The sequence below is a fragment of the Phoenix dactylifera genome, unplaced genomic scaffold, assembly GCF_009389715.1.
Source record: "Phoenix dactylifera cultivar Barhee BC4 unplaced genomic scaffold, palm_55x_up_171113_PBpolish2nd_filt_p 001231F, whole genome shotgun sequence".
Classification (NCBI taxonomy): Eukaryota; Viridiplantae; Streptophyta; class Magnoliopsida; order Arecales; family Arecaceae; genus Phoenix; species Phoenix dactylifera.
This window is the reverse complement of record NW_024068566.1, coordinates 16,471-42,696: the sequence shown is the minus strand read 5'-3', so window position 1 is coordinate 42,696 and position 26,226 is coordinate 16,471. Positions and strand designations below refer to the sequence as shown.

The 26,226-nt window shown below is 41.0% G+C and overlaps 1 protein-coding gene across 3 annotated transcripts; it reads left to right on the top strand.

Moving 5' to 3' along the window:
- On the top strand, nucleotides 1–24,765 carry LOC103697269 (gamma-glutamylcyclotransferase 2-3). 3 transcript variants are annotated; one of them, XM_008779096.3, is made up of 8 exons: nucleotides 15–716; nucleotides 806–882; nucleotides 3,715–3,768; nucleotides 23,809–23,865; nucleotides 23,943–23,983; nucleotides 24,063–24,134; nucleotides 24,221–24,300; nucleotides 24,401–24,765. In XM_008779096.3, exons 1-8 carry the CDS (start codon nucleotides 608–610, stop codon nucleotides 24,475–24,477), a joined length of 567 nt encoding a protein of 188 aa, XP_008777318.1. In that variant the 5' UTR covers nucleotides 15–607; the 3' UTR covers nucleotides 24,478–24,765. The 3 variants fall into 3 exon arrangements, with proteins under 3 accessions (XP_008777320.1, XP_008777322.1, XP_008777318.1); XM_008779098.3 differs by lacking the exon at nucleotides 3,715–3,768 and having other exon boundaries at nucleotides 1–716; XM_008779100.3 differs by lacking the exon at nucleotides 24,063–24,134 and having other exon boundaries at nucleotides 3–716.
- The last annotated feature ends 1,461 nt before the right edge of the window (nucleotides 24,766–26,226 follow it).

Here is a 26,226-nt window from a genome sequence, read left to right as displayed (position 1 = left end):
TTTTGAATGGAAATTAACATTTATTTTAGTTTTATTTAAAAATTCTTTCTAATTTAGTATATATCTGAGCAAACGTGGTCTAAGGGATCTAAACATTGTAGGTAGGGTTTCAGTGATGCTTAACTGATGCGTCCATTACATATAAAATTTTGCCTATAAATCTGGTGATCTCCGAATCCAAAATCAAAAATCTAAAACGGGTCGGTTGGGGTGATGGAAGTCGCTCAACGACCCGACCCATTTGCCCTCATGCATACAAAAATGATGATACATGACTTGGAAGAACCAAAAGGAGAACCCTAAAATTATACCAGATTCTTACACAAAAAAGTATTATAGCTGAGTTGTAACTGCCACTGGTGTAGCCGAATAACACAAAAGCGACATGTCAGCATGATTCCCATCTCCGTGAGTTCCTGCGTTACCAAATTATTTCCGGACAACGATCCGGAAGGAAAGGGCCAATCACCACCCTCTTGCCCTCTCTTTTAGGCGCCGTCTCCTAAAAGCCCCCACCCTCTCCTTCCCTCTCCGCTTCTGTCGTCTTTCTCGACGCCAGAGACCGAGAGCGAGAAAGAGAGAGAGGGAGGAAGAGAGAGCAAGCGAGATGGTGATGTGGGTATTCGGCTACGGCTCTCTCATATGGAAGACGGGCTTCCACTACGACGAGCGGGTCGTTGGCTTCATCCGAGGATACCGCAGAGTCTTCTACCAAGGCATTCGTTTCTTGTCTCGTTTCGTCATCTCTTTATTTGTTTCTGATGATCGAGTCCGGGATTTGATTTTGTGGGATGTGTGTGGGCAGGCAGCACCGATCACCGAGGGACCCCTGATTTTCCCGGGAGAACCGTCACGCTGCAGGCCTTCCCCGGAGAACTCTGCGTATGGTCCCTTTTGCCCTCACAAAAAATGCCTCATGTTTTGTATTAATGTTTTGGTTAAGAAAAGTGTTCCTGATCTTCTGTAGTAGAAAAATGATGATTTGGTTATTGATATTTGTTTTGAATGGACACCATAATCTTTTAAGACTTTGTTAGGGCTATTGCAGTGATTGTGTTTATTTATTTTCCATTTTGTTTTCATTATTATAAATATGATAACCGTGAGATTTTATTTGTTAAACTTTAAAGGGAAAAATGAAAAATAATGAGGTATGGTGCAGGCTCGTAGTCATCTGAAGAAGTTCTAGCCAGTTGAAAAATGAAAATATATATGTTATCAAATGGCTGACGTAAATTGCCTAATGTTTATATTGGACACCAGAAGGAAATTCAATGTCCAGATGACCAACGGAGGCCTAAGGAGTTGAGCAATGAGGAGGTACGGAAGTGGGAGGAGAGATTCTGAGGATCAAAGTTAGAGGCCATCAAGGGTTCCACCGAGGTGTTTCCTTGGAAGGAGAAAGCTATCTTCGGATGAGATTGGAAGGCAACCATAATGTTGCCAGTGATTGTCTTCTCCTCCAGATGGGAGGTTGTGGTTAGAAGGCCTATAGTGAGCAGAGGAGGCAATCAAGGAATCAAATTTTAACCATCAAGAATTTGAGGAAGTGAGGGTAGACTTTGTGTTTTGTGTTAATCTGCTCCGGAGACCATGCAACACCTATTCTTAAGGTATCACTTTGTCTGATCATTATTATGGATGCATCTGAAGCATAGGCTTAATATTAAAGGGTGGCCTGGTTCTGTGCAATCACTGTGGACAACATGGTGAGCGAAAAGAGTGCCATGCTAGACTCGGGAGATTTGGGATTTCACTGTTTGGCCTTGGTGTGGCTGTTTTGGCTTGAAAGTTGCTAGATGTTTCACTAAGAAAGAAAGGAATGCTCTGCAGGTTCCGCATTCCATGAATAACTTCATCGAAGCTTGGACAGGAAAACATTGGAGTGTGTGGAGGAGAGCAGAGAAAAGGAGGGAAAGAATTTCAAGGGTACAAGATCATGGACAGCAGGAGAATTGAGTCCTATTTTGGTGGTGTGTATCTCTGTGTTTGTGCTGCTGTCTGCACTTTTAAGAGGTCTCTGTTAGGGGAAAATTGATGTATCTTTATTATGTTTTGCTATGTGCGGGTACTTGGAATCTATCTGGGATCCGTAACTAGAAGCAAAGTTGGGGCTAGGGGTGGCCTTTTCTCTCCTCCCCTGTTCTTTGTTTCATTTCATATTAAATGAAAAGTGGGGTGGATTCATCCAAGATTTTGCTCACAGAGTCCTAATTTGAACAAGATCCTCATTCGCATCATGCTGTTTGATAGAAGTGGTGGAAAAATAAATTGGGCTTAGGGCTTAGGCTTGAGCTGCTAAGGTACTCAATTCGGGGCCCAGTTCCGGGATTGGGTAGATGCTAATAAATGTTACCCTACTTTTTGTTTTGGTCAAGCTTGGGAAGTGTGCTTTGTACATGAACCTCTATTTTCAGACATCTAAACCTAATTCAAGCTCAGTCCTTGTGACTGTAGGACGTTCCATCTTTCTCTAACTTGTGAGTACTAGGCTCCTATAAACTTACCCAATATTGACTCTAAAGTAGCCTTAAAATGAATATCATTCTTATAGGAAATAAAAAAAGGCAGTCAAATCCCACAGGAACCATATTATGATAGATGCTTAAAAACAATCATCTTGTCTAGCTGCATTTTTTTTCCTTACCTTGTTCCGCTGATGTAACATTTGGCATCTTTGAATGAATTTTCTCAGAAATGCATTTCTTGCACAACTTATCATTATCATTAAGTAATGCATTGGGAAACAATTTATTTTGGCTATACCATAGAATGGGAATAAGAGGCTACATTGTAGAAAATTGGCGGGAAACCAGTAGAAAGATTGTTCAAGTTACTAAAAGATACAGCGATGCCACTCAAAAGACACTGCAGGCTAGTTTGTTTGGCAGTTACCAACTGTTCCTTGCTTCTTTAGTGCTTACAAATCTGTTTCCTTCTTCAGGCACTTTTACTAACCCTCATATCTTTTTGCTTAAACATTGTTTTCTGCATTTATTTCTTGTGGTAGTATTTATCTTCTATGATTTGGTCACCTACTGGTTGGGCTTGGGTCAAGGTGCACTCTTCTGGACTCGACTCACAAGCTTAAACCCACAAGCCCCTATTGTCATGTTCTTGTATGCTTTAATCAATGCCTTCGTTTAATAAATAATAATATGGGACCTCTTAGAATGTTTAGTATCTTGAGCAGTGATATTGCGTCTTTGCTATGCTGTATGTGTATGGTATGTGCGGTTAGCTGGCATGTGCAATCACTAGCAAGAAATGCTGAACCGGCCCGTATCGGTCTGTTTAGCCCGTATTGAATCGGTATGGTTCGGCATTAAAAAATGGTATCGGCCCGTACAGGTCCAAACTAGATCGTACTAGCCCGTACTGGTCTCCGTACCAGCCGGCACCAGCTAGGCCAATTTTTTTGGGCTTTTGGAAGCCGAACCAATTGTATCGGTTTGGTACCGGTTCGAACCGGTTTGAACCGGTACCGAACTGGTCCGGTGGCCGGCCGGTATGCCTACCGGACCGATTCGACGATCCTTGATCACTAGTACAATCATCAAACCTATTTATGTGTACAACTACAAAAACATTCATATGGATTTAATTCTCGGACATAAACTTGCTTCATATATTTATTTCAGTCTATTATATTAATTTTAGTTAATTGCTGCACAAAACTAACATAAAAATTTCCTTTTGTTTCCATGATTTTAGTGGGGGGTTGCATACAAAATATCTAGAGAGGAAGATCAGAAGAATGCATTAGAAGTAAGACCGTTTTCAATGTTTATCATCATTTTAATGAAACATTTGCTAGCGTAATATACTTTGAGGTGCTTTGTATCATATGCTCTTGCATCTTGTATCACTCATTTCATCAATTTGCGCATGAATCATCTGACACCAAATCAAATTCTTGACAAGGTGGATGTATCACCTTGTTGAGTTTTCTCTCATTTGCTGAATATGAATTGAAGTGATATTTTCTTTTTTATGTGAACCATGTTGTAATGAATTTAGTAGAGACAACACAACTTCATGCTACATCTTAATTGATGCATTTGCTGATCTTCTCCAAGATGCTTAATCCTAATTCTTGGTATAATGCAATCCATTTACACACATATTCTACTATGCTTTCTATGCTTTCTCTTCAATTCACCTGAATGAGTTGTATGGATCTGGTGGTGAGGTAATCAGGATGACCTTTGTAGGTGTTTGGACTACAACTTCAAAGCCTAGGTAATGTTATTTTTGAATGTTGGATTGTGGTCATTGCAATTAGATGAAGATTTTGAAAGATTTGGTTTCTTCTTTCAAATTGTAAATCTTGGATACATTTTCCTCTTTTAGGCATTTGGGTGTTTCTGTGCATCAGAAACTGTTGGATACTTTTTTTAGTTCTCTCTTCCTTTCATTATTTTTTTTCCCTTTGCTTCTTTATTATTTTAAAGGGATAGTTAGGGTTCAGCTAGACTTTGGAACAACAAAAGGATCTTTGTACACAGTCAAGAAGAAACTTGTCTAAGGTTGTTCAAAGAAATCTTGCTCTTGTTTATTGGTGTCATAAAGGTAGTGGACGATCTTTTGATATCGAAATATTTGGTCGTTAACTAGTATGGCAGCATTGTTTCATGTTATTTCTTCTAATCTCTAGAGGGTGCTGGACAAAAATTATCTTTTTGCCTTAGCCCAACAAATATAGATATAATAAGAGGATGTAGTTGCAATTCTGCTGTTGAAACATTAAAAAGAGGCTCCAAAAAATGTCATTCTATGGTGCCTTTACTAATAAAACTGGAATTAGAAGGAAAACTTTTGATGCTGGAGAGGTGTTGAACTTGTGCTGAAAATTCAAAGAAGAAATAGAAAACCAATGCAACCTGATACGCCTCGGAACCGGCCACAGCCAACATGGTGGACCGACCAATTAGATATCGCTATGAAGCCCCCAATCAACCAGTCAAAGCCTGCCAGGTGGCCAGCCTAGAGGCGTGCGAAGAGTCCTTCAAATTTCAAAATCTTTTTCCAGCTGGTGACACCTCGGCCACGATCGCAAGCGGTTTCTTTAACCGAAAGGGCGAGTTGCGCAGAACGTGATGCGTGAGCGAAACGCCCGCATGTGACCTTCGGGATGTCTGATAGGTTACCAAAGACGACTGATCCGCACGCCTGAACCCTTCGGTGACGGGCATCGACCCCTGCCTATAAAACTAATCTTGAAGGACCCTTTATGTAACTGCTCTCGAGCTGCCATATGCTTTTATGCTATCGCTCTACCACTTTCACAACATATCACTATTCTCTGAGAGTCTATTGATTTAGGCATCGGAGGGTCTCCCACTGGACACTCTCTAGTAAGAGAACTTTTTCTTCTTTGTTGCTTCAAGTCAAATCAGGCATCAGACTGAAAGTCCGAGAGCGGTCTCCTCTTCCTAGCACCATCTTGGGAAGGACATGTGTTGGAACTATTGCCATCTGAACGATTGCCATCTGGCAAGAATCATTGCATTGTAAGAAAATTGAAAACTAAAGCACTCAAATGCAAGAAGAGTAAAAAGGATATTTACTCTAGATGCAAATCCTCCATGATCAACCCATATTCAACTATACACTCCCAGTTTCTTTTCGTGAATGCTTTGTCAATCAAACAGCTATTATGAAAATCAGTAGTTACAAATTACCCAAAAAAAGCATTAGTTACACATCGACCCTCACCTCGCCACCTCAGAGGTTACAAATTACCCAAAAAAAACATTAGTTACACATCGACCCCTACCTCGCCACCTCAGAGGCACATTATGACCTTATACTGACCTCCACGGTCTGAACAGTCGATTGCCAAGCCCTCCAGCGACTCAGCCGCTCGGCGCCTCGGTCATATTGATTCCCAGCGGCAACACAACTAATTGTGGCAAGGTAGCAACCCCACTACGACATGTAGGACAAGAGGGGATGACGATAGTTGGAAAAGGAGCAAGGACAAATTACTCTTCCAAGGTCGTAAATACCATCTTGGCTAACCATTCTAAGGATACAACTCTCACACACTCAATTCGCAAACCTTTGGAAAGAGGGAATAGGGATAATGTAAGAACAATTCTGTAAGAGAATTTTCACCAATCAATAACTCAAGGATCTCAAATATCTCAAGTGTGGTTACAAGAGGAGCCTCATTGGGGTATTTATAAGTAGTACAAGGAGATTCTTTTCTTCAACTTTTTAATATATAATTCCAAGTCCTATTCTAACTCGAAGAACCCTAACTACTAACTTTCTTGCTGACATCAGAAGTTCTCCAAAAAAAGTTCACAAAAATCAAAACTTTCTATAATTAACTAAAATCAAACTTTCCTACTTAAGACAGGAAAATAGCTAATCATCAAAAACTAATCGTTTCTCGAGATCCATGTGCATGGGACCTGAAACCCGAACGATCAAGACCCATGACCCATGCAGCCAGGACTTGCAACTCGGGTGTTGTCATGTGTGTCGTACGCGCTTCTGCATCAACTTTACTGAATGCTAGGCCCTTTGCTGTTGAATTCGATATGATTGCAAGCATGATACAAACTTTCATGTGCACAAGTGGTTGGAATGTGAACTTGGCCATGTGGTTCTTCATCAACATAAGCATTTACTGCTTTTAGAAATTTGCATTGGAGAGCAATTGTAAAGTTAAGTATGTTCATATCTGATAGTGGTCAAAAGTATAAATCAAATATGTCAAAACATATTTTAAGCACACCAAGGCATTTGACAGCACTTTATAGTTGTTATCCATTGCAACAGAATGGGATCAGAAAATGAAATCACCAAACAATCTTCAATTTGACAAGACTTATGCTTTCAGATAAAGGACTTAGTGAAGGACTTACGAATATGTGACCGTAGGAGGCATGTAGTAGCAACAGGTTTAATATTGGCAATCCTGTCAATATTTGGATGAGGTTCATTGGCTTGAGTATCAAAGGCCAAATGAAACAAGTTAGATGATATTGGAGAAAAATGCATCTTTGCTGGATATAGTTAGAAGCCTATAGCTTAATGGTTATAGTTGTCTAATTAACAAAGTCGTGGCTACTAAATATGTTGTTGGGAGAAGAGATGGTATGCCCAGATACCACTCGTTCTAAGATGAACAAATCAAGGAGAGCCCGTAATCCCCAACAACTTCGACAACCTGTTGGGGAGGACAATCCTAACGCGGAACTGCAGGATCTTACACCTTGCACGAGACGAAAAACAATACGAAACAAATCGCTATGGAAGACAGTTAACACGACACACCAGAATTTATCGAGGTTCGGCAAGGCTTGCCTACTTCCTCAAGACCGCTCGATTCTATTGCAGTAGAACAATTACAACGGAGAACACAATTCCGAGTCAATTACAAACTGATTGCTCGAACAAAGGAGAAACAAACTTTTTCCTTGTACAAAAGAAAAAAACTCTTTTCCTCAATCTCTCACGTTCTTAGGGCTTTCTCTCTATCTCGTTGTAACCCTAGCCGTCACAATCTTCTGTATTTCCTAGAGTCTTTGGCCACGAATTTTTATCCTTGAGATTTTCCAAAAATAGCGCTCTTTTCGTCCGTTTTGTAAATTTTCATAAATTCCGTCCGAGCTGGAATCGACTCTTCGATATCGAGGCGACTCCATCACAACGCGACTCGACTCGCTCTCAGATGAAACAGAAACATCTGAAAAACTGGACAAAGCTCGAGTCGACTCCGGCAAAGCGCGAGTCGACTCCCGCACAGTGCGAGTCGACTCCAGATTGCGCAAGTCGACTCTCTCAGGCGAGACAAAAACATCCGAAATCTGGACAAAACGCGAGTCGACTCCGGAACGGTGCGAGTCGACTCCTGGACTGCTGGGGTCGACTCCATTGCTGCTGAAAAAACCTATAGAAGCTTTCTACATCCAAGATTTCGATCTGTAATATATCCATGTCCAATCTGAAACATCTTGGGTCTCCACACACTCCAACAATCTCCCACTTGGAGATCTTAGGTGTGCCTTCTCATAGACTCTGATTTCTTTGCTCCCACTTTAACTGAATCGGAACGGTACCTCCTCAATGTCTTCAAAAAAGACCAGCAGAAGCTGAATTCGCTTTAAGCTTCTCCACCGTGACAACCTCTGTCAACGTGTCCGCAGGATTCTTACTGGTGTGGATCTTCTCCAGCCTGACAAGCTTCTGTTCGAGCATCGACCTTACGAAGTGATACCATATATCAATATGCTTCGTCCTCGCGTGAAAGGTTGAATTCTTCGCTAGATGAATTGCGCTTTGACTATCGGAGTACAACCTGCAATCCTTCTGTTCCTTCCCAATTTCTTTTATTAAGTTCTGAAGCCATATCAATTCCTTGCACGCCTCTGTGGCTGCCATGTATTCAACTTCTGTCGTCGATAGTGCAACAACCGGCTGTAACCTGGAGATCCAACTGACAGCCCCGCCGCCTAGGGTGAACAAGTACCCTGTCGTGCATCTCCTGCTATCCAAGTCTCCTGCCATGTCTGAGTCTACAAATCCCTGTAGCTGAAACTCAGACCCTCCATAGCATAGTGCCATGCTTTCTGTGCCCTTCAGATACCTGAGTATCCACTTGACTGATCTCCAATGCTCCAAACCTGGGCAGCTCATGAAGCGACTCACTACTCCCACTGCTTGAGCAATGTCTGATCGTGTACACGCCATTACGTACATCAAGCTTCCTACCGCCAATGCATACGGGATTCTAGACATGTCCTCTGCTTCTTTCCGTGACTTCGGACTTTTTTTCTTTGAAAGCTTAAAATGAGCACCTATCAGTGTGCTAACTGGTTTAGCACCCTCCATGCTGAACTTTCTGAGTATCGGCGAATGTACTCTGCCTGAGATAGTCTGAGGATGTGCTTGGACCTATCTCTGGTGATCCGCATGCCAAGGATCTGCTTTGCTGCTCCTAGATCCTTCATTACAAACTTTCTGGATAACTCCGTTTTCAATTTTGCAATCTCACGTATGCTAGAAACTGCAACTAGCATATCATCAACATATAACAGCAAGATAATATAAGATGACCCGAAGTTCTGGAAGTAGCAACAATGATCTTCACTGCATCTCTTGTAACCAATCTGAAGCATGAAGCTATCGAACTTGAGATACCACTGTCTGGGTGCTTGCTTCAATCCATACAAGCTCTTCTTGAGCTTACATACTAAGTCACCCTTAACGTATCCCTCAGGCTGCTGCATGTAGATATCTTCCTCGAGATTACCGTGAAGAAAGGTTGTCTTCACATCAAGCTGCTCCAAGTGTAGATCTTCTGCAGCTACCATGCTCAGCACTGTTCGAATAGTGCTCATCTTCACTACAGGAGAAAATATTTCTGTGAAGTCGACACCGGCTCTCTGCTGAAAACCTTTGACAACCAATCTGGCCTTGTATCTTTTCTTACCGTCATGCTCTTTCTTTAGCCTGCAAACCCACTAGTTTGATAGTGCTTTCTTACCTTTGGGTAGATCCACCAGATCCCATGTCTGATTCTGCTCCAATAACTTCATCTCGTCATCCATGGCAAACTCCCACTCCTTTTTGGCATCAACCTGCAATGCTTCCTGATAGCATTCAGGTTCACCACTATCTGTGGGCAGCAGATAGCTAAGAGTCTCGTCATATCGCTGAGAAGGCTTTTCGTGTGTGGTACGGATGGATCTTCTTAGCTGTGGAGGAGGTGCCATAACTGTAGTTTCCGTCTCTTGCCCGGACTGAATCTTCTGATCAAAATTTGTAGACTTCTCTTCAGGATCTATAAAATTTGGCTCCTTAGGTTTTTCTTCTAAAACTGGGTTCTTCTGCATCTCATTCTCGTTGAAGATCACATTTTTGCTTCTGATGATTTTTCTATTTTCTGGATCCCAAAATCTGTATCCAAACTGATGACCACCATATCCAACGAAGATGCATCTTTTTGATTTGGCGTCTAGTTTTCCTCTTTCGGTGGAATCCACATGGACGTATGCGGTACAGCCAAAAATCCGTAGGTGCGCCAAGTCAATCTTCTTCTCTATCCATGCTTTTTCAGGAATCCCAAGTTGTAGCTTCTTAGATGGCCCTCTGTTGATCAAATAGGCAGCAGTACTAACTGTCTCTACCCAGAATTGTTGTGGCAATCCAGCATGTATCCTCATGCTCCTGGCACGCTCGTTGATTGTCCTGTTCATCCTTTCAGCAACTCCATTTTGCTGTGGTGTTCCTGGAATAGTTTTCTGCATAATTAATACAGCCTCTGCACAGTAATTTTCAAATTCTTTGCTGCAGTATTCACCACCATTGTCGGATCTTAGGCATTTCAACCTCTTCCCTGTCTCGAGTTCAACCGCTACTCGCCATCTCTTGAAGACACCAAACACCTCTGATTTGTGTCTCAAGAAGAATACCCATAACTTCCTGATAGCATCATCAATAAAGGTCAGAAAATACTAAGCTCCACCAATTGAAGATACCTGAGCGGGTCCCCACACGTCAGTGTGCACGAGATCAAGCTTTTCCAGCTTTCGAGGTTGACCATTTTTGCTGAAAGACACCTTTTTCTGCTTTCCAAGAACGCAGTCCTTGCAGAAATCTAACTCGACCGCCTTAAGACCTTACAGCTTGCCCATCTGATGTATAGCTATCATGCCTTGATAGCTCATGTGTCCAAGTCGGTGGTGCCACACCTTGGCATCCACAAGTGCAGTTGCAACAGCAATAGAGTTTTGAGTGTCGTTGGTGATATAGAGAGTCCCAGCCCTTTTGCCACTAGCCACCGTCAGCGAGCCTCTCGAGATCTTCCACTGGTCATCCGTGAAAGTTGTTCTGTACCAATCGCTCGCTAACTGTCCAACAGAAATCAGATTCCTTTGTAGCCGAGGTACGTGCCTCACGTCCTTCAGCTCTAGTACAGTACCACCATTGATCTTCACTTCCGCGCTTCCCTTTCCTTCGATATTGCAAGGCTCTCCATCCCCAGGTAGACTGTCCAAAGTCACCAATCTGATATCCTCTAAAAAATTTTCTTTGGGATGTAGCATGGAAAGACGTGCCTGAGTCTATTACCCAATACTCATCACCGGTAGACAAAGATAGGACTAGGGCATCAGAATCACTGCCTTCGGCGAGATTGGCCGAATCTCCGCTGATTTCTTCAATGTGTTCGCCTTGCTTTCCTTTAGGAGCTTTGCAGTCCCTCATAAAGTGCCCTTTCTTCCTGCAGTTCCAGCATCCTGCCTCCCTGTTCTGAGGTGGTCTAGATCTGCTTTTTCTCGACTTCGAGCCGCTTCGATGTCGACTGTCCTTTTGCAATCTACCACGCTCATATGTGTTCAATGCACTCCATGAAGACTCTGCAGCACCTGTGGACTTTCTTCTGGCTTTTTCACTCAGAAGCACTCCGATTACGTCATCGAACTTCAGCTTACCCGTCGGCGACGAGTTGCTCACTGCCATCACCAGGCCTTTCCAGCTATCTGGTAATCCAGACAGAATCAGCAACATCCGAATCTCATCATCAAAATTGATTTCTACTGATTCCAACTGAGCCGTGAGTCCGTTGAAGTCGTTGAGAAACTCAGCCACGCTACCATCGTTCTTCATGCGCAGATTGAACAGCCTCTTCATGAGAAAGACTTTGTTTGATGTCGATGGTTTCTCGTACATCTTCGATAATGTTGCCATCAAATCCATCGTCGACTTTTCGTTCTTTATGTTGAACGCAACCTATGGAGAGAGAGTTAACCTGATTGTGCCAAGCGCCTTCCGATCGAGGACTTCCCAATCCGCATCGAACATCCTTTCTGGTTTCTGTGCCTTTCCTCCGAGAGGTGAATAGAGATCCTTCTGGTAAAGGTAATCCTCTATTTGCATATTCCAGAACCCGAAGTTCGCACCATTGAACTTCTCGATCTGCATCTTGCCTTCGCTCGCCATGTGTAACGAACCTTGCGCTCTGATACTAGTTGTTGGGAGAAGAGGTGGTATGCCCAGATACCACTCGTTCTAAGATGAACAAATCAAGGAGAGCCCGTAATCCCCAGCAACTTCGACAACCTGTTGGGGAGGACAATTCTAACGCAAAACTGCAGGATCTTATACCTTGCACGAGACGAAAAACAATACGAAACAAATCGCTATGGAAGACAGTTAACGTGACACACCAGAATTTACCGAGGTTCGGCAAAGCTTGCCTACTTCCTCAAGACCGCTCGATTCTATTGCAGTAGAACAATTACAACGGAGAACACAATTCCGAGTCAATCACAAACTAATTGCTCGAACAAAGGAGAAACAACCTTCTTCCTTTTACAAGAGAAAAAACTCTTTCCCTCAATCTCTCACGTTCTTAGGGCTTTCTCTCTATCTTGTTGTAACCCTAGCCGTCACAACCTTCTGTATTCCCCAGAGTCTTTGGCCACGAATTTATATCCTTGAGATTTTCCAAAAATAGCACTCTTTTCTCCTGTTTCGGTAAATTTCCGTAAATTCCGTCCGAGCTGGAGTCGACTCTCCGACATCGAGGCAACTTCATCACAACGCGAGTCGACTCGCTCTCAGACGAAACAGAACATCTGAAAAACTGGACAAAGCTCGAGTCGACTTCGGCAAAGCGCGAGTCGACTCCCGCACAGTGCGAGTCGACTCCAGATTGCGCGAGTCGATTCTCTCATGCGAGACAGAAACATCCGAAATCTGGATAAAACGCGAGTCGACTCCGGTACGGTGCGAGTCGACTCCGGGACTACTGGGGTCGACTCCACTGCTGCTGAAAAAATCTGTAGAAGCTTTCTACATCCAAGATTTTGATCCGGAATACATCCATGTGCAATCTGAAACATCTTGGGTCTCCACACACTCCAACAATCTCCCACTTGGAGATCTTAGGTGTGCCTTCTCATAGACTCTGATTTCTTTACTCCCACTTTAACTGAATCGGAACGGTACCTCCTCAATGTCTTCAAAAAAGACCAGCAGAAGCTGAATTCGCTTTTAGCTTCTCCACCGTGACAACCTCTGTCAACGTGTCCGTAGGATTCTTACTGGTGTGGATCTTCTCCAGCCTGACAAGCTTCTGTTCGAGCATCGACCTCACGAAGTGATACCGTATATCAATATGCTTCGTCCTCGCGTGAAAGGTTGAATTCTTCGCTAGATGAATTGCGCTTTGACTATCGGAGTACAACCTGCAATCCTTCTGTTCCTTCCCAATTTCTTTTATTAAGTTCTGAAGCCATATCAATTCCTTGCACGCCTCTGTGGCTGTCATGTATTCAGCTTCTGTCGTCGATAGTGCAACAACCGGCTGTAACCTGGAGATCCAACTGACAGCCCCGCCGCCCAGGGTGAACAAGTACCCTGTCGTGCATATCCTGCTGTCCAAGTCTCCTGCCATGTCTGAGTCTACAAATCCCTGTAGCTGAAACTCAGACCCTCCATAGCATAGTGCCATGCTTTCCGTGCCCTTCAGATACCTGAGTATCCACTTGACTGATCTCCAATGCTCCAAACTTGGGCAGCTCATGAAGCGACTCACTACTCCCACTGCTTGAGCAATGTCTGATCGTGTACACGCCATTACGTACATCAAGCTTCCTACCGCCAATGCATACGGGATTCTAGACATGTCCTCTGCTTCCTTCCGTGTCTTCGGACTTTTTTCCTTTGAAAGCTTGAAATGAGCACCTTTTGGTGTGCTAACTGGTTTAGCACCCTCCATGCTGAACCTTCTAAGTACTCGACGAATGTACTCTGCCTGAGATAGTCTGAGGATGTGCTTGGACCTATCTCTGGTGATCCGCATGCCAAGGATCTGCTTTGCTGCTCCTAGATCCTTTATTGCAAACTTTCTGGATAGCTCCGTTTTCAATTTAGCTATCTCACGTATACTAGAACCTGCAACTAGCATATCATCAACATATAACAGCAAAATAATATAAGATGACCCGAAATTCTGGAAGTAGCAACAATGATCTTCATTGCATATCTTGTAACCAATCTGAAGCATGAAGCTATCGAACTTGAGATACCACTGTCTGGGTGCTTGCTTCAATCCATACAAGCCCTTCTTGAGCTTACATACTAAGTCACCCTTAACGTATCCCTCAGGCTGCTGCATGTAGATATCTTCCTCGAGATTACCGTGAAGAAAGGTTGTCTTCACATCAAGCTGCTCCAAGTGTAGATCTTCTGCAGCTACCATGCTCAGCACTGTTCGAATAGTGCTCATCTTCACTACAGGAGAAAATATTTCTGTGAAGTCGACACCGGCTCTCTGCTGAAAATCTTTGACAACCAATCTGGCCTTGTATCTTTTCTTACCATCATGCTCTTTCTTTAGCCTGTAAACCCACTTCTTTGATAGTGCTTTCTTACCTTTGGGTAGATCCACCAGATCCCATGTCTGATTCTGCTCCAATGACTTCATCTCGTCATCCATGGCAAACTCCCACTCCTTCTTGGCATTGGCATCAACCTGCAATGCTTCTTGATAGCATTCAGGTTCACCACTATCTGTGAGCAACAAATAGCTAAGAGTCCCGTCATATCGCTGAGGAGGCTTTCCGTGTGTGGTACGGATGGATCTTCTTAGCTGTGGAGGGGGTGCCATAACTGTAGTTTCCATCTTTTGCCTGGACTGAACTTTCTGATCAGAATTTGTAGACTCCTCTTCAGGATCTACAAAATTTGGCTCCTTAGGTTTTCTTCTGAAACTGGGTTCTTCTGCATCTCTTTCTCGTTGAAGATCACATTTTTGCTTCTGATAATTTTTCTATTTTCTGGATCCCAAAGCCTGTATCCAAACTGATGACCACCATATCCAACGAAGATGCATCTTTTTGATTTGGTGTCTAGTTTACCTCTTTCGGTGGAATCCACATGGACGTATGCGGTACAGCCAAAAACCCGTAGGTGCGCCAAGTCAATCTTCTCCCTATTCATGCTTCTTCAGGAATTCCAAGTTGTAACTTCTTAGATGGCCCTCTGTTGATCAAATAGGCAGCAGTACTAGCCGTCTCTGCCTAGAATTGTTGTGGCAATCCAGCATGTATCCTTATGCTCCTGTAACGCTCGTTGATTGTCCTGTTCATCCTTTCAGCAACTCTATTTTGCTATGGTGTTCCTGGAATAGTTTTCTGCATAATTAGTCCAGCCTCTGCACAGTAATTTTCAAATTCTTTGCTGCAGTATTCACCATCATTGTCGGATCTTAGGCATTTCAATCTCTTCCATGTCTCGAGTTCAACCGCTACTCGCCATCTCTTGAAGACACCAAACACTTATGATTTGTGTCTCAAGAAGAATACCCATAACTTCCTGGTAGCATCATCAATAAAGGTCAGAAAATACTGAGCTCCACCAATTGAAGATACCTGAGCGGGTCCCCACATGTCAGTGTGCACGAGATCAAGTTTTTCCAGCTTTCAAGGTTGACCGTCTTTGCTGAAGGACACCTTTTTCTGCTTTCCAAGAACGCAGTCCTCGCAGAAATCTAACTCGACCGCCTTAAGACCTTGCAGCTTGCCCATCTGATGCATAACCATCATGCCTTGATGGCTCATGTGTCCAAGTCGGTGGTGCCACACCTTGGCATCCACAACTGCAGCTGCAACAGTAATGGAGTTTTGCGTGCCGTTGGTGATATAGAGAGTCCCAACTTTTTTGCCACTAGTCATCCATGAAAGCTGTTCTGTACCCATCGCTTGCTAACTGTCCAACAGAAATCAGATTTCTTTGTAGCCGAGGTACGTGCCTCACGTCCTTCAGCTCTAGTGAAGTACCACCATTGATCTTCACTTTCGCGACTTCCTTTCCTTCGATATTGCAAGGCTCTCCATCCCCTAGGTAGACTGTGTGCCAAAGTCACCAATCTGATATCCTCTAAAAAATTTTCTTTGGGATGTAGCATGGAAAGACGCAACCCAAGACTCATCACCGGTAGACAAAGATAGGACTAGGGCATCAGAATCACTGCCTTCAGCAAGATTGGCCGAATCTCCGCTAATTCCTTCAGTGTGTTCGCCTTGCTTCCCTTTAGGAGCTTTGCAGTCCCTCCTAAAGTGCCCTTTCTTCCCGCATTTTCAGCATGCTGCCTCTTTCATGGTCTGCCGTACCGGTCGGTACGGGTTGGTACCGGCCGGTACATACTGGTACCGGACCCTACCGGTACGGTACAGCTACATATTTCGGTACCGAACCGTACCAACCGGTACCGATGCATACCGATCCGGTACCGGCTCCAAATTTTTTTTGGCTTTTAGCCCCATCGGTACAGTACCGGTTCGGTTCGGTTTGGTTTGGTACCGTACCGGTACCGATGCCCACCGGTACGTCGGTACAGTCGGTACCGCGTACCTTGGCCTCCTTGTTCTGAGGTGGTCTAGATCTGCTTTTTCTCGATTTCGAGCCGCTTCGATGTCGACTGTCCTTTTGCGATCTACTGCGCTCATATGTGTTCAATGCACTTCCTGAAGACTCTACAGTACTTGTGGACTTTCTTCTTGCTTCTTCACTCAGAAGCACTCCGATTACGTCATCGAACTTCAGCTTACCCGTCGGCGACGAGTTGCTCACTGCCATCACCAGGCCTTCCCAGCTATCCAGTAATTCAAACAGAATCAGCAACGCCCCAATCTCATCATCAAAACTGATTTCTACTGATTCCAACTGAGCCGTGAGTTCGTTGAAGTCGTTGAGAAACTCAGCCATGCTATCACCGTTCTTCATGCGCAGATTGAACAGCCTCTTCATGAGAAAGACTTTGTTTGATGTCGATGGTTTCTCGTACATCTTCGACAATGTTGCCATCAAATCCATCATCGACTTTTCATTCTTTATGTTGAACGCAACCTGTGGAGAGAGAGTTAACCTGATTGTGCCAAGCGCCTTCCGATCATGGACTTCCCAATCGGCGTCGGACATCCTTTCTGGTTTTTGTGCTTTTCCTCCGAGAGGTAAATACAGATCCTTCTGGTAAAAGTAATCCTCTATTTGCATGTTCCAGAATCCGAAGTTCGCACCATTGAACTTCTCGATCTGCATCTTGCCTTCGCTCGCCATGTGTAACGAACCTTGCGCTATGATACCAGTTGTTGGGAGAAGAGGTGGTATGCCCAGATACCACTCGTTCTAAGATAAACAAATCAAGGAGAGCCCGTAATCCCCAGCAACTTCGACAACCTGTTGGGGAGGATAATCCTAACGCGGAACTGCAGGATCTTACACCTTGCACGAGACGAAAAACAATACGAAACAAATCGCTATGGAAAACAGTTAACACGACACACCAGAATTTACCGAGGTTCGGCAAAGCTTGCCTACTTCCTCAAGACCGCTCGATTCTATTGCAGTAGAACAATTACAATAGAGAACACAATCCGGAGTCAATCACAAACTGATTGCTCGAACAAAGGAGAAACAACCTTCTTCCTTTTACAAGAGAAAAAACTCTTTCCCTCAATCTCTCACGTTCTTAGGGCTTTCTCTCTATCTCGTTGTAACCCTAGCCGTCACAACCTTCTGTATTCCCCAGAGTCTTTGGCCACAAATTTATATCCTTGAGATTTCCCAAAAATAGCACTCTTTTCGCCTGTTTCAGTAAATTCCCATAAATTCCGTCCGAGCTGGAGTCGACTCTCCGACATCGAGACGACTCCATCACAACACGAGTCGACTCGCTCTCAAACGAAATAGAAACATCTGAAAAACTGGACAAAGCTCGAGTCGACTCGAGCAAAGCGCGAGTCGACTCCCGCACAGCGCGAGTCGACTCCAGATTGCGCGAGTCGACTCTCTCAGGCGAGACGGAAACATCCGAAATCTGGACAAAACGCGAGTCGACTCCGGCACGGTGCGAGGCGACGCCTGGACTACTGGGATCGACTCCACTGCTGCTGAAAAAACCTGTAGAAGCTTTCTACATCCAAGATTTCGATCCGGAATACATCCATGTGCAATCTGAAACACCTTGGGTCTCCACACACTCCAACATATGTATCCTTAGTGAAGGTGAGGTGTGACAATTAATGATGGAGACATACAAAAGAAACACATTTGGATAGAAATACAAATAGCTGACAATTAGATGCTTAATCATGGCAATAAAATGTGCTAGCCTGTTAGACATGCACCATCATCTTCAATAGTTGACACTTTAACCATGAATAATAGGAAATCATCCACTTCCTCATCTACAACCTCTATTAAATTGAAGTCTTTATTGGAGATTTAAAAAAAACGGAGAAGTAAAGTTGGTCTCTTTTGACCATATGCTAACTGTGGACCTCTTATTGTTGAGAGGTAGTGAAACATGGCTGCTAGAAAATGGCTATAAAGGAGGATATTAAGGTAATTTAGAATAATATGACATACCAGTTAGACTGCTCCCACAAGATTAAAACCCACTGGTTTTAGTGAAGGTTTAAAGCTTCAGTGGAAACTGACTGGGAATACTAGGATTTTTCTTTTTGGGTCATCATTGATCAAATTTTTTAGTTTTGATCGATTTTCATATTTTGGACCAAAATTGACCAATATTGCCCTTTTTACTTTGTTTTGTTTAAGAAGTTAATATGTTTCCTATTCTCTCTATTCTATGTTTATTTGATATATGGTATATCTTAGTGGTGAAAATTCAATAGGTTGCTATGAGTTTTTAGATGTTTTGTGGATGCAACTACATAAAATGATGAGTTGCTTCTATGTTTAACAAGTTGATGAACCAATCCATTCTTGAGGTTGAAATTAGGGTGTTTAGGTAATTTTAGTTTTCAGTCCTCTGACTCGTTTGATGTGTCTTCATGTATGGGTTGCATGTTGGCAAAGAGGTATCTATCAAGCATTAGTACTTTTTTACATATTGTATACATTGCAGTTTTGTTCAACTAATAGGATATGTCTTGAATATTTAGCAATTTTAAAGTAGCATCTAGTGTCATAAATTTACCAATTGAAGTGGACTTAAAATTCTGCTAAGAAACCAAGTCAATAATGGAACATTTATTGAACATATAGTAAAATACTATTGAGCACTGCAGAGTTGAACAGACCAAGGTTTTCAAACTCAGTTTCAGTCCCTAATGTAGAGTTTCAGTTGGTAATTTTCATGATTTTAGTAGCTTCATTCCAAGCTTTAGAGTTTTGGACAATTAAGTCAAAAATACAAAAAAGTAAAACAACTAAAAAATCAAGGAAAGTTATTTGACATTTCTTATTATATTTTGAGATATTTAGGATCATAACATCTTCGGTAAGGCTAATTTCAAGATGCAATTAAGCTGCAAGAAGCTTAATGCATTATGCTAAACTTCCAGTCACTATAAATGCCATCTTTTTCCTTGAACTTTTCCCTAACTGTTGTAATCTAGCTACAGTTTTCTGTTTTCGTACATTTCCTATATTTACCATTTTTTTGTATTAGACCAAATTTTTCTCAATATATATTTCATTCTATTTCATTTAAATTAGTCATCTATGTAAGGAAAAATGTATCTAAGCATATTTCATCCTATTCATTTTGATAGCTACTAAGCATATAATTAGCAAGGAGGAAACCCGTTGAAGCCTAATTCATTTTATTTCATTTGAATAACCCATCTAAGCAACAAAACACCCAACCAGCAATATTTCATTTTGTTCCATATTAACACTAAGCAGAAAGAAACAGAAATAAAACTATAAAAGGATGTCATTTTATTTTATTTGAGCAACCCATGTAAGCAAGAAAGAAAAATCCGCATAAATAAGAACCCATTTTATTTCACTATTTTAAAATGCAACTTATTCATCAAAGTAACAGAGCTCTCCTACAAAATTTTTGGAAAATCTTATTAACTTGTTAAACAAAATGAATAAGTAAACAAACAGTAGTTTTGGCAGCAAAGATTGAAATCATGGCGAGAGTGAATGAAACTAGTCAAACTAACTGAAATTTATTTAAACCAAAAAAGTCGGTCAGATCGGATTTTTGGTCTTGTCCAAAACAGCGTAGTTTCTTCTGAGAAATATAAACATCTTCATAAATCTGATATTGGTGCATCAAGGATGATCCTATATAACTCATAAGACATTAAGATGTTGTGAAAGAACTTGTCTTGATTTTCTTGCATTTTCTGATTTTCTATTTTGTTAGATATTTTTGGTGCTCTTGACCAAAACTCTAAAACTCAGAGAAAAATTGCCAAAACTGCTATAGCTGAAACTTTACTCCGGGGAAGGGGGGGGGGGGGGGTTGTTGTTGCAGCGGCCAAAATGGAAACCTAAATTGAGTTTTAAATACTTGGTTTGGTGTTGAAATTGTATGTCCTAAAACCTATAATTTAACATTGTGTTTTGTTGAAAAGTTTACATGTATATGTTTTTTATTTTACTTTCATAAGTATGTCTATGTGCAGCATGCATTTGGTATTAGAGCCAATCTAGAATTGCCCACAAGTAGCATGACAAAAATGAGCCTTGTGTCTATATATGCACCTTAGAAGTTGCTCATAGCCAAATGGTGAACTAGAGCTTCATACCATTTGGTGCCTACCATAATGAGATTTTCTACTAGAAATGTTTTGGGTGTGGTTATGCTATGCTAGACCAATTCCAATCCAAGTTATATTGCTCATATTTCATGCCAGACCTAAGTCTGGTAATATTTTGGAGACTAGGCTGGTGACTGGCTAGAGCTGAATCTCAAACTAGCATAAGTGGAATTAGAAATTTATTTCTCGACTTAAACTATGTTCGAACCCTTGTTGATCCACTTGCAACTAAACTATAAGAGGAGACTAGGAAGCGTGTGGGCCATCCAAGATAGAAGACTCATGCTACTAAGGTGGATATTACTGAAGAACATATTCCCAGGACATAGGAATGAATTGTTTGATCTGATGTCCCAAGATCAAATATGCTTGGTCAGTAAATAGCCTTACGCACTCTATGCTATGTATTAAGAAAAATAATTGTGATGTGATTGTATGCCCTCAAATCCACAACTTGAGACATTTTGTTTTTATAGATATTTTTATGTGCATAAATTTTGTATTCTTTTCATGCATAAATATGGGTTTGTACATCACATGTGCTGAGGGTATGGTGCAAGGATTTAAATACCGATGCTGATGGTGGTACTTGTTTTCCACTATACCAGTACAATTTTGGAATGTACTTTATTGACTCTCCGTACCATGCTACATCTCAGTAATGTATTGGGACCTTTCTCATGTTCTTTCATTTTGTTTATTTTTTTATTCTAAATGCATCTTAAATGAATTTTTTTTTGCTTTTTTCCATGTTTAAGTGCTTTGTGATATAATGATGCCCACCTCATAACATATTTGAATTTCATGCCACATTAAAAATGTTTGGATCTAATGCACTGGATGCCATCATGAAAAAGAAAAGAAATTGGCATGAGTTATATTTTTCTCTTTATAGCCAATTAGCAACTAGAAAAAGGGGGTTGAAAATTCATGGGAGTTTGGTAATATTTTTGCATTAAGGACAAAAATGTGGGTGGAATGGCTGGATGTAGTCTCGTTCCCTTCTCATATCCACTCTCTCTATTTCTCTCATTTTGCAATATTCTATTGTACGATTCACAATGTAAATTTGTCTATCAGTTTGCGGGTGGAAGGCAGTGCTTCTCTTCAGCTGAGTATCCATCATTCCCCATAAAGATCTCCCAAAATTACTCGGAAAACGGCTATCTCGATTTGAAATTATTGAAGAAGGCAATCCAAAATTCTTCCATACCTGCTGAAAGAATAAACGAGCGGCTTTTTCTCCAGTAACCGTTTTCTTGCATGGGTTCAGGCTACCATCTTGCTAAATCGATCAACTACGACAAACAAATAATCATGGCCACGTCTTGTCCTTGGTAACCCTCCTAGAAAATCCATCGAGATGCTCTCCCAAGGTCTACTAGGTACTGACAGCGGCATATAAAGTCCCAACTTTCTATTGGAGGGCTTTGATGTGCTGCATGGTACATAACCCTTGATGAATTGGGCCACATCTTACTGCATCTTTGGCCAATAGACGTACCTTTTAAAGTTCAACAGAGTCTTCTCCACTCCGAAGTGCCTTGTAACCTTTGAAGTGTGAGCCCACCTAGTGACTAGAAGTATATTATGAGTTATATAGGAGAAGGGAGAGTAAGCAGCCCACCTAGCCTCTTTATGAAAGCCCGGAAGTCCATATCTTACATCAAGTTCTTCATTTCTTTACTAAAATTTCTTTAATTAGCAAATTCACATAGGCTAAATCCAATTGATGATGGAAAAAATTTAATTAATACTCTTTCTTCTCTTTTCCCTTCAATGCATGATTACAAAGGTTGTGGGATCACTGGAATTATGTTACCATTCAAATTACATTTGGTTCAAAAAAAAAAAAGAAAAGAAAAGAGCTATATCCAGCCTTTTGAAAGCTGTGCTCTTTGGTTTGGTTAAATGAGATATAGCTTAACAAAAGCCTTCATGTTTTGAGTCCAACATGAGTTGGGACTCGAGGGGATCTAGGTCTATTTCCTAAGCTCGAAGGTTTTGAAACCTGAAGGAGTTGGATCTGAAAGACAATTATGCTTCTCAACGTGATTTTGGATGGTGGTACAAAAGGAAGAAGATAAAAGAATAAGATAAAAGAGGACTGATGAAGACAGCTGTACTTGTAGATGGTCTTTTTTTTAAGGTTTGCATTTGCTTAGAACTGGATTCTTATCCTGGGTGAAAGCAACTCCCACACTTTTTTATTTATGAGTGGCTGTCTAGGCATCTGTCATACAGTAGGAGATTTTGAGCCTGATTGTCTCCTCCTTTTTTCTTCTTTTTTTGGGTGAAAGAGCTCTTGGTTTAGATAGGTTTTCTTGAGGTTTCTCTCAGTGAAACGAGCCTTCAAGCCAATAGTGAATATTTTGGCCTTGAATCCTGGCCCAGTCTTTTTTGATGACTTGCTCAATTGAACCAGGCTTGACTTGGGCTGAGTCAACTATACTCAATCTAGATCTTGCAAAATCAAACACCTGGTTGAGCAAGACCAGTAGTGAATATTTTGGCCTTGAATCCTGGGCCAATCCTTTTTGATGACTTGCTCAATTGAACCAGGCTTGACTTTGGCTGAGTCAAACTATACTCAATCCAGATCTTGCAGAATCAATTCCCTGGTTGAGTGAGACCCAAACCACTCCTGAATTATCATTTGGGCGCTCAGGTTGAGCCCAGTTAAGATCCATAATAAAAGGCTTAATTATAATTTTAAGTAAAATTATCCAAGGAACTGACCATGACCTTATGGTTGGAAGCAAGGTCTATGCCATAGAATCATGCAGTTTGGGGTTTAACCTATGCAGTACAAAACTTAAAATACTTGATTTTGAAACAGTTAACCAAAAGTACCCCTATTTTCCTTTTTCTATTTACATGCAATTCTGCTCCAGTATGTTGGAAATTTCTTGCTATCATCATTTAGTTTTACAATATAATCAAAAAAAGGTGGGGGAGCATTCAAATCTTAAAGTTTGTATTGGGAATTGCTGAAAAATTGTCCTTGGTTTTTGGAGATGCTCCCAGAAATGATGTTGCACTTTGACATGTAATTGTAATTGAAGTATTTGTGGAATTACGTTCTACCATTATTTTGTCTTAAATAATTCTCATTTTCAAGATCAAGTGAGAACTGCACAGAAAATATTCCTAGGTTTTAGGAGAGAAAATTTTGAACTTCTATTGTTAATATATCAAAAACAGTTATGTTGCATGCAAAAATTTAACCATTTACACAATATGTTGATTTATTTTGCAGTACCTAGAAGTAAGGGAAAAGCAATACGACTCAAAGGTTTATCTTGATTTCTTTACTGTAAGTCCTTTACACTATCACAGCTTTCCTTGTTTCAAAGTTATCTTCTACAAGGTGGGGATGCAAAATGATTTCAGGACCCGGATTCTACGACTCCAACTATCAATGGTGTAATGGTGTAAGTGGCAAATTAATTTAAGTTATACTAATTAATTTTCTTTAGTGGTGAACACTACATAATGCTTGTGACCAACTAGATACATGGCTTCACCGGACACGAGGACCAATAAGAATTACTTAGGACCAGCACCACTAGAAGAAATGGCCAAGTACCAAATTTTCATCCTAAATTTGCGAGTTTGTACTTGCTTGACTTGTGATAGGAATTCATGTGAATATCTTTATTGTTATACAGACAAATCATCCATGCTGGAGGACCATCCGGACCCAACAGGGACTATGTTTTCCATCTTGAAGATGCATTAAACCAATTGGGTGAGTTCATTTCAGTCTGCTATGCTTGGTAGCATGTTGATGTTTATATTTTCATTTTATTTTTTGGTACAACTAAATTTTTCCTTGTCAATTTGTGTAGGATGCTTGGACTTGCATGTCAGAGATGTTGCTAATGCTGTCCGAAAATTTCTCTTAGAGATGAAGACTGGTTCATAAGTTCGATTCTTGGCATTATACCTCCAATATTGCTTGTGAATTTGAGCACAATAGAATGCTCATCACCCCATGTACTTGATTATTTATTTCTGTAACTTCAGCTTGGCTCAGTGTCATAGTTTACTGGACCAGATTTTGTGGTTGCAAATGCTGGTATTTTTAACCCTTTCTAAAGTTGTTAAATGCCATCAGCAATAGGAACATTAGATTGTTATACAGGTAAGGTGCTTTTCTGTGTATGTTAACCTTATTATTCACTTGATTCTTGTGATTTAAGAGCATTTCTAATTAATTGAGTAATTAAGTGGGTCTTTACCACAAGAAAGAGTAATTAAGTGGACTTTATGTTGAGTACCCTCAGCATAATCCTAGTCATTCTTTACCTGATTTCTTAAAAGCAGCTCAACTTTTCATTCTGCTCCCAAGTGGCACAGACTAGACTCGTAAATTCATATCTTTTAGCTTCCTTCTACTAATATGTAGTTTGAGATTAAAGTTTTTGATGGCACCAGCTGATTCTGTGATGGAACGTACTGAAAATAAAATGCAGGTGCTTTGAATCTATCTACTAAGGATTTATATTTTTCAACATCTCTCTTTAGTTCACTGTTTTTTTTAATTAACTTTTCAGTTTCATGAGTTAATTTCTTACTTAAAGTTTCATGATTATTAGATAGTTTTAATTTTTCTTCTATAAGGACTTGATTTTCATTCTTTAACATTTTGTTTTTATGGATTAGTTTTTTGTGTTCTTACATAAAATCTAGAAAAGCATCATGCAGTTCATCAACCGTAAAATCACAATCAAGTTCAGCGTTTACCTGATCTTCATTTGCCATGAAGTACATTTGAGCTGTATGTTGCTGATCTTCTTCTTCTGAGCTTGATTCTTTACTTTCACTCCATTCAGCCATGAGAGCTTTCTTCTTGAGTTTCTTTGTCATCCATTTTAATTGTGGACAATCTATTTTGAAGTGTCCGGGCTTATTGCATTCATAATAAATGGGCACTTTCCTTTTCTTTTCTTTATCCTTACTCTTTTCTTTGCTAGTGTTGCCTTTAGAGAAGGGCTTTAGAGAAGGGCTTTCTTTTGTGAAATCCTTTCTTATTTCCTCATGAATTTTTTGAATTTCTTGGCAAGCATTGCCATCTCTTCTTCATTGTATCCCTCTTCCTCATCTGAATCATTTGACTCACTATCTTCTTTAGGGATTGTAGACTTCAATGCTATGGTTTTCCTTTTCTTGACCTCTTCTTCAGAATTTGCCTTTAGGTCAACTCATGAGTCATGAGTGATCCTAGGAGCTCTTCTAGTTGAAATGTGTTGACGTTCTTAGCCTCTTGAATTGCGGTTACGTTGGCCTCCCACATATGCGGTAGAGATCTGAGAATTTTGCGCACCAATTCAGAGTTAGAATATGATTTGCCTAAGCTTTTGAGACCATTTATTATATCGGTGAATTTTGTAAACATTTCAGTTATATTTTTAGAAGGTTCCATTTTAAATAATTCATACTTGTGCACAAGCATATTTATCTTTAATTCTTTAACTTGATTTGTGCCTTCGTGTGTGACTTCTAATCTATCCCAAATCTCTTTAGCAGAATTACAAGTTGAAATCCTATTAAATTTATTTGCATCAAGAGAGCAATAGAGGACATTTATTGCTTTGGCATTAAGTTGAGCCATCCTCTTATCATTGTCATTCCAATCCTTTTGTGGCTTAGGGATGACCATGCCATCTATACT

Bases quoted from the DNA above. Each gene is read 5' to 3' on its own strand.
- LOC103697269 (XM_008779096.3), top strand. From the start codon at position 608: ATGGTGATGTGGGTATTCGGCTACGGCTCTCTCATATGGAAGACGGGC. The intron at 717-805 runs GCATTCGTTTCT...GTGTGTGGGCAG, and splicing joins CCGCAGAGTCTTCTACCAAG to GCAGCACCGATCACCGAGGG. The intron at 24,135-24,220 runs GTACCAAATTTT...ATTGTTATACAG, and splicing joins CCACTAGAAGAAATGGCCAA to ACAAATCATCCATGCTGGAG.